The 16,893-nt window shown below is 41.4% G+C and overlaps 1 protein-coding gene across 2 annotated transcripts in view; it reads left to right on the top strand.

Moving 5' to 3' along the window:
- LOC134797750 (neuropeptide CCHamide-1 receptor-like) overlaps positions 1–16,893 on the top strand; it is a 254,313-nt gene that overhangs the window by 130,668 nt on the left and 106,752 nt on the right. Inside the window, exon 2 of one of the 2 annotated variants that reach the window (XM_063770109.1) lies at positions 10,282–10,484. In XM_063770109.1, coding sequence (XP_063626179.1) covers positions 10,294–10,484 — 191 coding nt within the window. In that variant the 5' untranslated portion in view covers positions 10,282–10,293. Of the gene's footprint in view, positions 1–10,249; positions 10,485–16,893 lie in introns of those variants that run through there. The other variant, XM_063770110.1, reaches the window with a different exon arrangement.

Consider the following 16,893-nt stretch of genomic DNA (forward strand, 5'->3'; position numbering starts at 1 on the left):
TATTTATACATAAGCCTTACTGCTAAGCTTACTGTGGGACTAAAGTCATTTTGTGTAAGATTGAATAATCTTACGGTTTAGACTCACTTGTTTTTAGTCACTCGCGCGACATGTTTCGGAGAGCCTAGGTCTCCTTTCTCAAGCACTAACAGTGCGAGCAGCGTTCACGACGGCCGTGTATTTCGTACACAACAACAAGTGATAAAACAAACAAAACACAAAAACAAGTGAATCTAAACCGTAAAATTATTCAATGTTTGTGTAAGATTGTCCTTATAATGTTTCTTTATTTTTGTCTAGCGGCCCGCCCCAGCTACGCACGGGTTACTCTTAACAAATTATACAATTAAACCCTCCTCAAGAATTACTCTATTGATAAGTGAAACCGCATAAAAATCCGTTCAGTAGTTTTTGAGTTTATCGCGAACATACAGTAAACACACAAACGGAGAGACGCGGCAGGGGACTTTGTTTTATTCATGGTATAATAATATACTCCGCCTGGTACTCCATTCCCGTCTTTTCTAGGTCACCTAACTGACACGGGCCTACGTCATCATGCGACAGCGCTATATGATAATATGCGATAGCGCTATATATAGCGGCCATGTTGTTGTGACGTAGGCCCGTGTCACTCTGGGAATGGAAGACCATGTTTTATTAGACTATGGTTTTATTAAACGGTTTTATTTAGCTTGACCCCGTATCTTCTTTGTATATACATACATATATGTGTGCTTCAAATCTTGCAATCGATTTTAAGGTGTAGTGATAACTTGTCTCTGACGGAATCTAACTCCATCGGCGTGTGTAGCGCACGGCCACAAAGTAAAGTAATTGCAATTTTTTTACAGATTTCACTGAATATTGTAGCATTTTAAATGTAAAGTCTGTAACTTTAGGTATTTAAATAAAAGTAAACAAAATCTGCCCTCAAATGGCTCCTTAAGCCACTTGAGGGTAGATGAAAACATTACACGATCAAATAATGTAGGTTAACGTCAGGTCGTTCAGTGACAGATCCAGACGGTTTTGTATTTGGTTGGTTATTATTATTATATTTTGTATGTCTTTCCCATCACGGAACAATGGTGTTCCGGACCTTTGGGAGGCGTGCGCGGAGCCGAAGCCAACACGTAGAGGCCCTTTTGACACTTTAATGAAATGTAAGGGGTACACCGAGCGGAGGCTGCCCTTGCCCGTGTCATGGGACGCACGCAGAGGCAGCACCCGCCAGGATGTAAGGACTATTGAGAGTTGATGGAATCTAAAATGAACTAGGTTATTGGGTGAAAGCGATGGACTAAGAACTGAGCTATGGGGTAAAAAACCGGACGCCTGCCTAATAAAACGGTATGCAATTTTATTTCCGGCAGACGGTGACTCGCCCTCACAAGATGGGCCCCCACAAAAAGCGACATCTAGGATGGCTCAAGGGCAACACCGGTGTGAGCGGCTCAGGGGTGTCGAGAGGTGTGCGCCGCTTTCTACCCAGTGGCTGTTAACAGCCACTGTGCCAACTCGCGTCTTATGCATATTTCACTTCCACCCCTGGAGCTTATAGCTCTAACGACTCCACTCTGGCCGGCCGGCTAAGGCAAGCCAGAGGCAGAGAATCCTGTCCCACCCACCCTCCTTGCGGGTAACAGAACTCTCCAGGAGCACTCGGGTACGTGAGGTCGCTAATCCCCAACAGCTCGCCACAAGCTGCCCTGCGTTGACTGATTGCACTGGTAAAACCAGCGGGCGATGGGGTCGTCACATCCCTACGCCTATTCACATCCCTACGCCTATTCACATCCCTACGCCTATTATTATTATTATTATGTTTATGTGGGCCTTTGACTGTCGCTTCGACCAAGCTGTGATCTATTGTGACGGCCCTTTAAAGTTCATTACTAATGCCCGTTGAATCCAGGAAATTCCAGATTCTTTGGGCCGTAATGCTCTGTACCTCATAGGGTTCCAGTATATGTCGCCCTAGGTAGGTACTTCTTTTGGACATTAGTGGTCCGCAGGAGCAGAGGATGTGCATAGCAGTCTCCTCTGACTCTTGGCAGAACCTGCATGTCGCATCTTGTTTTTTCCCTATTTGAAACATGTGTTTGTTCAACTTGCAGTGTCCAGTCAAAATTCTAGTCACCGCACAAGTTTTGTGTCTTTTGAGCCCTAGAAGCTCCTTAGCAGTTTTGCTGTTGAACCCTTTGATTAGAGCTTTCGAGTGTTCTTGTCCTTTTACGAACTTCCACCAATCGATTGCTCTCGTTTTTTCTATGTTGTTGAGCAGAGAATATGCATCCCGTTTTGTGGTTCCACAAAACGGTTCTGGGCCGACCAGGGGTGTGTCCGCGCCCTTTCTAGCAAGTTCATCCGCTTCTTCGTTTCCGTTAATGTCGGAGTGCCCTGGTACCCATCTAAGTATGACTTTGTTGGAATAAGCCAGTGCATTTGGGTTTGATTTACAGTTCTGGACTAGTTTTGAGTTTGACTCAAGAGATTCTAGTGCCAGCAGAGCAGCCTGGCTGTCTGAGTTGATGTAGATATGCTGGTGTCTTAGGTTTCTATCCAGGTTGATCTCCGCACATTTGTTGATGGCGAAGACTTCTGCCTGGAAGATTGAGGCCTGTGTGCCCATGCTGACGCTAGCTCTGAGCTTAGGTCTCTCACCATAGATCCCACATCCTACATCATTGCCTTTCTTGGAACCATCCGTATACCAAATAAGGCTTCCCTCTTCGACGAACATTTGGTCGTTAGTCCATTTGTCTCTAGGAGGTATTTCTACTGTGTACAGTTTGGTAAAGTGACATTGAGTGTGCGTGTCATCTGTGGGCATGCTAAGGGTTCTATTTTCAAAAACCCAGGCCTTTAGTTTGGTTAATGCTTGAGAGCGCCATTTTGGCCTGTTTAGCGTGCAGATTCTGTAGACGCACTGCTTGGCCTCCTTTTGCACCTGCAAGTGGAGTGGTATAATATCCAGCAGTGCATCTAGGGCCGCTCCCGGTGTCGAGGAGAAGGCGCCTGTTGCTGTTAAACAAGCCGTGCGTTGCAGGCTGTTTAATGTGTCTATTGCCGTCTTTTGGTTGGTTTTGTTACACCAGACTGCGGAAGCGTAGGTGATAATTGGCCTCACTACAGCTGTGTATAACCACATAGCAATTTTGGGTCTTATGCCCCATCTCGCTCCTGCCATGCGACAGCATGACCACATGGCCATTTTTGCTTTTTGTATGATGTTCCTCAGGTGAGGGTTCCAAGTTAACTTTTGGTCGAAGGTGACCCCCAGGTACTTGACCTCGTCTGAGAATGATATTATTTGTCCATTAAGTCTTGGTTCTGTGAGCTTTTCGAGCTTGCGTTTTCGTGTGAATGGTACTATCACGGTCTTGCTCGGATTAATGGACAAGTCATTTTCTCGACACCATTTGAATATGGTGTTTAGAGCTCCTTGCATTAGGTTGGATATCGTGTGGAGGCATGGGCCTTTGATGATGACTACAAGGTCGTCGGCATATCCTTGTGTGTCATAGTCTTGGCCTGACATAATTGCAAGAAGTTGATCCACTGCTAGGGTCCATAAGAGTGGGGATAGAACGCCTCCTTGTGGGCACCCTTTTGTGGTATAAAATTCATGCTCTACAGTGTTGAGGGTTAGAGTGGCTACTCTATTCGAGAGCATGCTATGTACCCATCTGGTGGTGGTTTCGTCTACTCCCTTTGATTTCATACCATTGAGTATGGTCTCTGTGGGCGTATTGTCGAAAGCACCCTCGACATCAAGGAACGCACATAGAGCGGTTTGCTTATCCTCTAGGGTTTTCTGCACCTTGTCAACCAGGTCAAGTAGGGCAGTCTCCGTAGATTTTCCCTTTTGGTAAGCATGTTGGTTTACACTTAGTGGTCTTTCCACAAGGTAATTGGCTCTAATGTGCTGATCAATGATTCTTTCCATCGTTTTAAGTAAGAACGATGTTAGACTAATTGGTCTGAAGGATTTAGGCTGTGAGTAGTCCTTTTTCCCTGCCTTTGGTATAAAGCGTACCTTGACCCGAGTCCATTTATCTGGTATAATTCCCCACGCGAAGCTTGCTCGGAATATTCTGGCCAGATGCGGGAGGAGGAGGTCTTGTCCCTGCTGTAAGAGCGCCGGAAACACTCCATCTTCTCCCGCTGATTTAAATGGTTTGAATTTTCCTAATGCCCATTTAATTTTGTTTGGTCTAAAGATGTTAGTTGCCAAATTCCAGTCGGTATTGCGTACCCTATGGATTCGAGGGTTCCTTTGGGCGCATAGTTGTGTATTACTGGTTGAGTACGAACCGGGGAAGTGGGTGCCTCTGAGCAAGTCCAGAGTTTCCTCTTCTGTGTTCGTAAATGAGCCATCTGGTCTTTTGAGAAGACCAAGATAGTTGGTTGGTGTCTTGGAGAGTATTTTGTGAATTCTCGCACCTTTATGAGTTTGGGCAATCTCTTCACAGAACCTTCTCCATGACCTTCTTTTTGCTTTCCTGATTTGTTTATTATATTCAGTCAACGCTTTACCATACCTTTCCCACCCATTCGGAGTGGTCGAGTGATTGAATATGCGACGTGTGGACCTGCGAAGGTTTTCTAGCTTTTTATTCCACCACGTCGTTGTGTTAGTAGTTTTTGCCTCTTTCAGCGGGCAGGCTTGTTCGTAGGCCCTACGTATGCCTTCTGATATTAAGTTAACTGCCATGTTGAGAGAGTCTTGTGTTTTTACATATTTTGGGACATCCTTTAGACGGTTTTCGAGGTCTGCCTTATAGGCTTCCCATGACGTTTCTTTTGGATTTCTGCGTGTAAGTGGTTCCCTACCTAGAGAGCCTTTAACACTGAACAAAATATGTCTGTGGTCCGACATTGAGTTTTCGCTACTGACCCGCCAGTCGGCTAGGCAGTTTGCCGCCTTTTCAGTCGCGAAGGTTATATCTAATACTTCTTGCCTAGCCCTAGTTACGAAGGTGGGCGTGTTGCCCTTATTCAACAAGTGCAGACAATTAGTAAAGATGAATTGGGATAGTAACTCACCCCTTTTGTTAATTCCAGTGCTCCCCCAGATGGTGTGGTGGGCGTTGGCGTCACATCCCACAATAAGTTCTGCCTTTTGTGCCTGAGCGTACTCTAGCACTTTAGTCAGTTCTTCTGTGGGATCTTGCTTCTCTCCGGGCAGGTAGGCGGAGCAGACTATTACCTTGAGTGCTCCTCTCCCTTTGAGATCGACGTAGGCAGCTACTTGATCTTCACTGCATAGTTCTGTAACAGGCAAGAAGTTAATATTTTTGTTAAATACGATGCAGGCTCTCGGTTTTGTTCCTTTTTCGTAGATTAGTACCTTTCCTGCTCTGTTCAGTCCTGATGCCATGGATTTGGTGTTGATCCATGGTTATTTTTTATTTGGTTGGTTAACCAATAAATGTTATAACTAGGTACACGAAAATGTACAAATTATTTGTTTACTTTTATTTAAATACCTAAAGACACAGAGTTATAGTTCTGGTCTTGAAAATATTTTAAGTATAAGCTAAAAGCTTACTGTAAGTTATTGTAAGCAGGTTCATCCTTCACTGACTTTGAACAAGACTTTGCACAAGAAATAAGGTGACATTTGGAAGGTGATTATATCAGCGTTAAAAACAACATTTTGCAAACTAATTACATCGTGTTAATTTTGAAGAAAAATTGCTTAGAAGTTATTTAAGAAAATAAATAAAAAAATGAACATTTATTTTATTCTTTATCTCCGAAACTGCTGGGTCATAAATTTTGAAAATAATACACAATATAGTTTTTTTACCTAACGTGTTGATTACAGCAACACCTATAAGTAGTCTGCAGTCAAGCGTGAGTCGGACTTAAGAAAAAAAAACATTGTTAAAAAACCGGACAAGTGCGAGTCAGACTCGCCCACCGAGGGTTCCGTACTTTTTAGTATTTGTTGTTATAGCGGCAACAGAAATACATCATCTGTGAAAATTTCAACTGCCTAGCTATCACGGTTCATGAGATACAGCCTGGTGACAGACGGACGGATGGACGGACGGACAGCGGAGTCTTAGTAATAGGGTCCCGTTTTTACCCTTTGGGTACGGAACCCTAAAAAATGTGCGAATTTGCCGGGTTTTTATACACACTATTGAAGTGTAATAAACCTATGAGCATTTCGTAGCACAATCGGGCAAAAACAAAATTGCCAAAAGCCACCCCGAGGCGAGTCACTGAACGAAGGATTTCCACAGAATACCTTTTCTTACAGCCAAATAACTTTCTCCTCCATATAATAATACAAAGGATTTCTATCCTTAGCATAGACTTCCCTCCCTTAGAGAGTATTTTAAATATTGGATACGCAGATTCCTAGTTAATTCAAAATAACATCGTCTCACAGTTTTTTTTTGTTTTACGTTCCTGTTACTCATTATTTTTTATCTTATTAATTTAAGTAAATACTTAAGCTTAATATGTATGGGAATCGAAATTTTCCATTTCCAAAATGAACGTTTCCTTTGCTTCCTGTAAAATTTTCCTGAAATTTCTGAGAACTTTTCCAACTTTTTGGAAACTTCAACACGCACGTCGCACATTGCACATCTATTCTGTACCCACATCGCGCCACATGGTTCGTAGGGCGTACTATACTTGCCGCAAAAATAAGTGGCGATCCAGGTCGTAAATCATCGGAATCATGTTATCTCTTTCGCACTCGTAACTCGCACGGTCTTATAGACCGGGATTCGCATTAGTGCATAATAGGTACTGACATTTATTGCCCGACTCGTCACTTGGTGCACGGTGGCAAGTATAATACCGGTATCAATGCATCTTGACGGGCACCTCCGCACCGCATTATTACCACATTAGCACCGCGGGGTGCTAATGTGGTCCTAGCCCAACGCTATACCGCTCTTATCCTTGCTCCATCTACTAAGTAATCTGTACGTCCCTATCCCTTCACAGTACACACGTATGCGACATTCCTCCGAGTCCCGAAGATAAGCCCTCGGGGGATGTAAGTCAATGATACGGTCCTTATCACACCCTTCACGTGGTTTGCTTTTGTGCGCCCTTTCTTTGGCATTAGTACATTTGGCTAACTGGTTTTTCTATGTAAGTTACGTTTTTTTTCATCCCTACTACTATATTATAAATGCGAAAATAACTCTGAAGCCGCCGTGCAGGTCAGAATCACGACGACTCAAATAAAAAGCTTCGATTTGTAGTAAACTGATCAGATATTCTTCCAATATGTACTGGCTTACAAAGGGTTCTTGCCAAAATGGTTAAGTGCAGAAAGTGGTGGTAGTGATGAAAGAGTGATTTGAAATATTCGATCAGTTACTAAAATAGTTTTTGAAATTTGGCGCCTCTCATTGGTCGCGACGCGATACAACATAATATGTGGTGCACAGCTATTGGTGCTTTAGAAAAAGCCTCCGAATACAAGCCGAGGCCGACTGCTGCGCTTAGCTACAGCATAAGCAATATTTTATACAATAATCAGTTGCATTATAATGCAACACTCTCAGGCCAATTCAAACGTGCACTGAAATCAAACCAATATTAGAATGATTTTGTAATCATACTCAGTTAGCTGGCAGGTACAGAAATAAAACCATTCAAACAGATTATATCGCGTGCAGTTGTAGTGCATGATTATTTTCCATCGTATTTTCACGGAACAAACGTGTCTTGTTATTTCAGTCAGTCTCGGTACAACAAGTACTCAGATTGACTGAAGTAGCATGACAAATACGAAAACAATTTTGCACTACATTTATATTATGAATTTAAAATATATCTTGACGTTGATATCCGCCGTTAGTGGCCAAAGAAGACTACTAACGTTTCAAAATATTCGTTTAAAATAGAAAAATCAGCCCGTGCCTAAAAAAACATCAGTTCAATAAATCCCTAGGAAAACACAGTAGCCATTTTTAAAAGTCGGCCCATTTTACGACTACATCTAGGAAACCGTAAAATGTACGACAACACGAAACCCGTTTTATAGTACTAGGCCGATTCTGTATTTAAAATTTGATACCGATGTGGTGTATAATTATTTTCCAACTATATATTGTTGCGCTGACTTGCCCAAAATGCGCTCGAGTATTTAACAAGAAGATAGGGTATGTGAGCCACCTAAGGGCGCACCAGAGAGTGGATCAGCTACACTCTAATAACACAAGTTAAAAATTGTCTTCTCCAGAGCACACAGTCCCTGTGGCCGAAACCGGTTAGGAGAACATCATCATCTTCATCAATTATTTTCCATCGTATTTTCACGGAAAAGTACGAACGTGTTTCAGTCAGTCTATTTCAGTCAGTCTCAGTACAAAAAGTACTTAGGCTGACTGAAGTAGCATGACAAATACGAACGTTTCTGAGAAAATACGATGGAAAACAATTATTCAATACATCTGTAGGTATGTCACGTGAAATGGGGACGCTTTTTTTCCGCTACAACCCTATGGTTTGGGGTACAGTTGGATGGGTCTTTTAAAACCAATAGAGGTCTTCAAAAATCATTTTTATTCAACATTAATCATAGTGAAGTTGTTCGGAAATAATCGCTCTGAAAGAAAAGAACTTTCGAAATATGGGTCTGAAAAATATGGAAAAAAATCGTGAGGGTAACGCTTAATAAAGACTCTTAGATTCACTGATATTTCTTCCTGAGTTATGAATGATATCTAAATAATAATATTATCCCCAAATATATATTTTTTTAGAACCAGCTTCCCATTTTATCGCTCCCATGGCTTATCGTTAAATAATACTACTCTTAAATAATAGGCTCTCAGCAGCATTGCCCCACCACACCTCCGACGCCGCCAACACCTCCAAAAAGAAGTCGACAAAATTCGTGCAAGGCCCGACCTGCCCATTAATACAGACTTAAGAACTTTCAGATCGCCAAGACTTAAGTCCCGAAATCCACCAGCCTTACTCGTGCACGAGCCCTCGACTGATTGGAACGTCCAAACCGCCTGGATAGAGGAGTGGGCAGCAAAAGACGAAACCGCAGATCTATTTCACCTCGATCCCCGTAAATTCCCGCGTGGTTTCAAAGAGGCCCGTCGTATCTGGTGTTCTTTAAACCGTATAAGAACCGGAATAGGTCACTGCGCCTACCTGCGTAAAAAATGGGGCTGGACTGACGCTGAGAAATGCGACTGCGGAGACCCTAAACAAACCGTGCACCACATGGTTTTCGAATGCCCCATAACCAAGTATGACGGGTCACCCATGGATTTCAAAGACCTCACGAGCGACGCTATCGACTACTTACGGAATGCTAAATTTAAGTTATGATATGCATGTTAATATTTAAAAACACAGTGTATAATGCCATACGATAAATAAATAAATAACTACCAATAAACATTTAAATTTTAACGCTAAAATACACTGTAATTGGCCAAACACTTGATAAAAGTTTTAGCGCCGAGGGAATGCTAAATTGGTTCGTTTAAGCCGTTTAAGGACACTTTCAAAAGTTCATGGCAGAAATGCGATATGTCATCTATTGCAGAATTTATTTTGTTAAAATACTGACGTTTTTGTTTGAAGAAACGTCACTTTTGACCGATAGTATAGTATTTTTTCAAATTCGATGGGTACGATGCATGACTGGAGTGATTTCAATATAATTTTGGCAAATTTGGCATTTTTATGTTATAAATTATATGGAGGTCACCTGTCAACCTAGGTACCCATCGAGTTTGAATAATACTATGTAAAATAAAAAGTTAAGAATTTGATTTAAATGTGTTATGGGTATGACCTGTCTGTATAAATAATATAGCTTGTGACATTGCCGAGGGTATGTGATTAGCAAAATAAGTATTTTTCCGAGTAATTGAGAGAAAAACCCGCGGACGGCCATATCTTCTGTCGCAAGTTACGGCGATGCGTCATATCTTTTGTTGCCTTCTAATTTCCTGGCTCCATGCCCCCTCTTACTACGAGTATAAAATTAAGAAAAAGAAGAAATACATTTATTTAACATCTTAATTGAGTATAAAAAATAACACATACAACACACAAATTACACAAACTAGATGCTAAACAGGATCCCCACTCAGCATAATGCCACGGCAAGCCATGACGCTGATTTTCAGTGGGTACCTGACTTAAAACTAAGCTACACCTAAACTAAAACTAAACGAGTGACAACACACACGTTAAACACAGATTACATTAACCAACACAATAAAAGAGAGAAATTACAAAATAACAATACAATTCTCCTTGTTCCAGATAACATGCACCATGGAAGACTACAACATATCCATGGAAGAGCTGATGAACGGCTCAGAGCCCTACCAGCCCTACTACCAACGGCCTGAGACTTACATAGTGCCGACCATATTCGCGCTCATCTTTGTGATTGGTGTTGTTGGCAATGGGACGCTGGTCGCAGTTTTTGTGAGGCATAAGGCTATGAGGAATGTGCCTAATACGTAAGTAATAACATAAATTATTTGCATTTGAGTATGAAAATAAGTATTAGTGTAACCTACCCATAAATTGATATCAGACTTGCTATAAGCGGTCTATAACTTACCTACGTAGTGCCAACAGTGCCAATTATATTCGCGCTCATCTTTCTGATCCGTGTCATTGGAAATGGGACGCAGGTGCGGCAGGTGGTTTACAATAAAGGCTGATGGCAGGGCAAAGGGCAGGGACATAACTTCTCTACACCTTAAACCTTATTACTAAAGGCATAAGGTCTACCGATGGTCAGTTAAGAGTGTTGCTGTTTGTACAGTCGCCATCAGATATATCGGAGCGGCCAAGGTGCTCACAAATATCTGAACAAGCCTCCATTGTCAAGGCGTTAGAGTGCGTGTTCAGCGGGCTCAGCACGGTTCCATTTTTATCGACTATCACTATGCGCGTCCCTTTCGCACTTACATACTTGTTAGAACGTGACAGGCATGGTGACAAGGGATAAAAACGCGACCGTGCTAAGCCGCCAGATTTTGTGAATACCTTGGCCGCTCCGATATATCTGATGGCGACTGTACTACAAACGCCATCATGTTCATGCTTCTGTTCACTTTATATAATTACCGTTAGGCCGCTTGTAGACGTCCGATGTTTTCGCCGGATAACAGGCCGTGGTACACGACTACGTCCAGTTTTGTATGTGGCTACCGACAGCTGCAGCCAAGAAAACAAGACATCGTCGCCAAACCCGGACAGTTGTACGGTGAAAACACCGGGCGCCCAAGCGGCCTTAAGTACCTGTGGCGTCAGAAACAAGTAACCAACAGCAATGACCTCCTGGTATTGTCACATTAGGTATTCCATAAATAAGACAACTCGGTGTGTGTAGAATTTAAGCCTGTTGTTGCTTAGCTGCTAATCGTAAGGGCTCATTTAGACGGCACTTTAGACGTTACATTGCAGTTTATTGAGGCTACATCCGATCACACACCGCAATGTAATGAAACTCGCATTCGAGCTTTCGTACCATCTAAATGAACCCTTAGGGCCCATTTAGACGATGTGAGAACTCGCATACGAGTTTCATTACATTGCGGGTTTTGATCGGTCGGTTGAATTGGACGTAATCAACAGTCCGCAATGTAACTAAAATCGCATACGAGTTTGCGCGCCGTCTAAATCAGCCCTTATAATCGTTATCATTCCTGCTTGTAATTTTTGCTCTCATTTTCTTAATCGATGTCGTCACAATAAATGATTTACTATGATGACTGTGTGCGAAATGTTTTTAATACATAAGTATTTGTGAATGAATATGATCCGAACCCTCCAACAACGAGAAGGGCCAACAATTTCGCAGGAAAACGGTCGTCTTATATATTATTTGGAGTAGCCCTTCGTCCAGCCAGCGAACATTTTTCAGCTAATATAATGATGTAAGATTAATGGTTTTACCTTTGCCCCTTGAAGTGGATAAAGCTAATTCGGGCTTCTATACATTCAGGGGAAATCTGTATTGCGGAACATTTATACGTATGGACGTAACAAGTACGTTTATCTTGTTTAACCATCGTTGAACCTCTCCTCGTCGTCATTATTTTTTAGGGTTCCATACCCAAAAGGTAAAAACGGGACCCTAATATTACTAAGACTCCGCTGTCCATCATTCTGTCTGCCTATCACCAGGCTGTATCTCATGAACCGTGATAGCTAGGCAGTTGGAATTTTCACAGATGATGTATTTCTGTTGCTGCTATAATAACAAATACTAAAAACAGAATAAAATTAATATTTAAGTGGAGCTCCCATATAACAAAAGTGTTTTTTTTGCCGTTTTTTACGTAATGGTATACGAAACTCCTCGTGCGCGAGTCCGACTCGCACTTGGCCGGTTTTTTTTCTTTGTAGCCATTACTTGTGAAATATAAACTGTGTAAGTGTACAAAATGGACAAACTAGGTATTTGATAAGTTGAACCGCATGTTATGTAAGTTGTTTCTAAGCATCGCATTATTCTCTTGGCTGAGAAGTAGATATTCAAGTCAAACCTGACATATTTATTAACAAATTGCATTAGATGCAATCAAAACCTTTGACGTCATCGCCATATATTAGAATATCAATCGATATTAAATATCTACAATGTTGCACTACCATTATAATACAGCTTAAAAGGTTTACATTACTTCGACGTATGATATGGGTACACGCGGCGGAAAGTACTCCCACGCATATTTTATTCGTGATTCGTTCATTCACACTATTGGTAGTGCATTCCATTGGCTTTCCGGGCACTGGCGAGATTTTTTTATAACACGACTAAGGCAAACAAACGTACAGTCCGTCTTATATATTAAAAGAGTTCACTAAGTTGTCAGGTTAAGGAAATTATTCACGGCTCACTGTACAAAAATAAATGCCAGTCAGAATCAATGGTATTATAAAATCCTGGCGACCCGCCCTGGCTTCGCACAGGTTAACAAATTATACACCTAATCCTTCCTCAAGAATCACCCTATATGATAGGTGAAAAAAGCATGAAAATCCGTTCAGTAGTTTTTGAGTTTAACGTGAACATACAAACACACAAACAGACAGACGCGGCGAGGGACTTAGTTTTATAAGGTGTAGATAGTGATAATTTAATTTGTGTCGTTTGAATATCGAATGAAACAAAACAAAAGACACTGTTCCATTTAATAATGATTTAAATTTCATTGGGGGTAATTTGTGCCAGTGTTAGTACTGTGAGATGCTATAGCCTCGTAAGTCCCCGCGTACTACAAGTACAAATAAAATTTATGAACTCTTATAGAGTCGCACACAGATTTGATAGCCCACGCAGTGTGAGTGTTATTTATACGTCATAATTTCATAGAAGTTTGACGTTTAAAATGACACTTGCACTGCGTGGGCTATCAAAATCGCTGCAGACTTTTCACGGACTGACTCTAGAAATAAAAGAAAGTTCCAAATTCAAAAGCGTAAAAACTGCCTTGGGTCTTACGAGGATATTAGGATAAGATAAGATAATCGTTTATTAGACAAAACACGAGTTATAAATAATGATTGGTGTTTAATTTTTATACTTACAATAGTGGCGCAGTCGGTAGGGTTTCAAACCCGCAACAAGTTTTTGCAGATATTTTGAAATTGGATTTATTAAGGATCTAATTTAATCTTACCAAGCTGAAAATGAGAAAATCTCGTGGGAAATATAATATTCGTGCAAATTATTAAAAATGGGATTGCAATCTAAAAAAAAAGTGAAATAGAAGAGATACCAATAAAAATATGTTTTCATCAACTACATTGCTTTCCGAATTCATATTCATTCAATAATATTTATACATCGTCTAACAAATATTTGGTACTCGTACATAGGTAAATACAATTTCAACTACGTATTTAAAGTACATTCCTAGTTGACCTTAAGTCCTTGCTTCGATAGGTCGATTGTTTAGGGTCATTCCTCAACCAATCTCATTCCCCTGGCTATACCTATTCTCAAATTCCCAAGAGATTCCGCTAACCAATTTTGGTTGTAGATGGAACTTGGCACGGGTTACACAGTCACCAAAAATGAGATGCAAATATCTGATGTAATTGCCTATTTTCTAAAAACATGCCATACGATCTCCTGGGCATTCTTAAGAATGCCGAAATAGAACATCTGATAGCCGAGCCGAATATAATAGGTGAGACCAAAGCGCATCGTCTCCGCTGGCTTGGCCACCTCGAAAGGATGGGTGAAGATCGGGCAGCCAAAAGGGCCTACTTGGGTCGACCAACTGGATGCTGTCCTGTAGGTCATCCTAAATAACGTTGGGCAGATAGAGTGGAGGCAGATCTCCGTGAGCTCGGCGTCAGCGAAAGCTGGCGGGATACCGGTCTGGACCGAGCAAAGTGGCGTGCTCTTGTGTTGGAGGCCAAGACTCATTTTGGGTCATCGCACCAACCAAGTAAGTAAGTAGTACGATCTCCTGGGAATTTGCGAATGGGTATGGTCAGGGGAATGAGATTTGGAATGACCCTTTTACGATACCGTCATATTAGTACTCAGATGTAACATCAGTTTTAGTACTAAGCTTTCAACTTGAAACAATAGTCGTGAACTAATTCAATTCATTTTTTTAACACATTTGAACAACCAGTAGTCCTAGCACATGATTGGCGCGACAGTATCTCGCCGCGAGATAGACTACCGGTCTTTTCTGACTGTATTAAATAAGGAGGGGCGGGTTATTTTATTTTTATTATATTAAGTATGTTAATTTATTATATTATGACCAATTCTATTAGCGATTATTTCACCAACGATGTCAAGACCAATAGGGTAATAACAATAACCCTACTTTCCCAACTCCACGTCAGCGAAAGTTTTTGAGATCCGAAGGCGGGATGACATCGTATCATTCCTGTAAAGCTGAATTAAGCTCGTTAGCGACGTCATTGTGTTTCGACGGGTCCGAGTCCTATTTAAATTCTCGTCAAAAGTTTCAATATTAAAACCCGTTGCGTTTTAATTGGTGCTTGTTATGAAAATAGAACTTGAAGATAATTAGTTCTACAGAGAGTACACTCATGTATCGTACAAACAAGTCTCTCTCTCTCTCTCTCTTCTCCTGACCGATCACGGCCACAGCAGTGCATAATTATTTTCCATCGTATTTTCACGGAAACGTACGAACGTGTCTTGTTATTTCAGTCAGTTTCGGTACAAAAACTACTGAGGTTGACCGAAGTAGCATTGACAAATACGAACGATTCCGAGAAAGTACGATGGAAAACAATTATGCTCTACATCTGTACGGTGTAGAAGCGCTGGTGGCCTAGCGGTAAGAGCGTGCGACTTGCAATCTGGAGGTCGCGGGTTCAAACCCCGGCTCGTACCAATTGAGTTTTTCGGAACTTATGTACGAAATATCATTTGATATTTACCAGTCGCTTTTCGGTGAAGGAAAACATCGTGAGGAAACCGGACTAATCCCAAATAAGGCCTAGTTTCCCCTCTGGGTTGGAAGGTCAGATGGCAGTCGCTTTCGTAAAAACTAGTGCCTACGTCAAATCATGGGATTAGTTGTCAAGCGGACCCCAGGCTCCCATGAGCCGTGGCAAAAATGCCGGGATAACGCGAGGAAGAAGAAGAAGATCTGTACGGTTGTAACGTTACTGCTGCGGCGCCGGCGTTGACACCGGGCCTGTTAAATTGTCAATATCAATTTCCTTTATACAATGAGTGAAGGTTTGAGCGTTGTAGTCTCGACAGTAATGCAGTTAAGAACGTCACTCATTTTATAAAGGAAATTTACAGTTACAGCTCCCGTTTCAACGTCTTAGCAGTTATCGTCATTCGAATGTCACTTTATTTTTTTTTTTTTTTTTTTTTTTTTTGTGCAATAAACACAGTAAAAAATATACAGTGACAAAAGGCGGACTTAATGCTACACGGCATTCTCTACCAGTCAACCTTTTCAATCTGTATTAAAAGTTGTCTCTGAACCGAATGGTGTCCCCAAATAGAAATAATTTATACATAAGCTACCAAAAAATAACCCGCAATTAATTTTAAGGCCACAATTACAATAACCAATGATCAGATTTATGTCAAGCCGTATACTACCTTACCTTTAAAAGGGTGTATGTATTTTAATAAAGCACATAGTTTAAGACCTTTAATTTTATAAAAACGGCAAAATTTCTGACCCCTTTTTCATCACTAGAACTGTACCAGATTTAATTAAGAGTTGGGCCCCTGCCAGTGCTGAGAATGGGATCCAATTTTTTCATTCATAATTGAGCTAAATTAAAAAAGTTGTGGAGGGCGTTGTGGGTGCGGAAATAAAAATTTTGAGTGCTAGAATCTGTAGTGTCCGTTATACAATTAAAGGATGACTCACGCTAGACCGGGCCGGGCCCGGGTCGAGGCGTCCGACATGTCCTTTTCTATGACGGCTGATTGGGTATCACGTGGTGCTTACCATAGAAAACGTAGCGCCGGAAGCTCCGGCCCGGCCCCGGCCCGGTCTAGCGTGAGTCATCCTTAACACAACGCAGAAGCACAGAATTTATACTACTGTCTAACAATAGTTGACAAGTGGCTTGCAACTGACTAACTAGGTATCCAGAGCAAATAAAAAAAGATGAACAGCCAATTTTTACGAAGTGGTTCCTTGGCCCAATACAGTTGTCAAAGGTTGTTTTATTACACATTTTTTTTTTGTTTTAACTATGCAGGTTTAGTAAGAAAAGAGTATACATTCAATCATATTATTGGGCATTTGCATACTTAACTTTAGAAGCGGAATAGTTTGAAAAAAAACAATGGGTTGCACTCCGGGAGTGCCGGCAGAAGTGAAAACTCAATGACTAGCCTAGGCTCAATGACTAGGCCATCTAGCGTTATTTCGTCGCATT

The sequence above is a fragment of the Cydia splendana genome, chromosome 15 (assembly GCF_910591565.1).
Source record: "Cydia splendana chromosome 15, ilCydSple1.2, whole genome shotgun sequence".
In the NCBI taxonomy this organism is placed as follows: Eukaryota; Metazoa; Arthropoda; class Insecta; order Lepidoptera; family Tortricidae; genus Cydia; species Cydia splendana.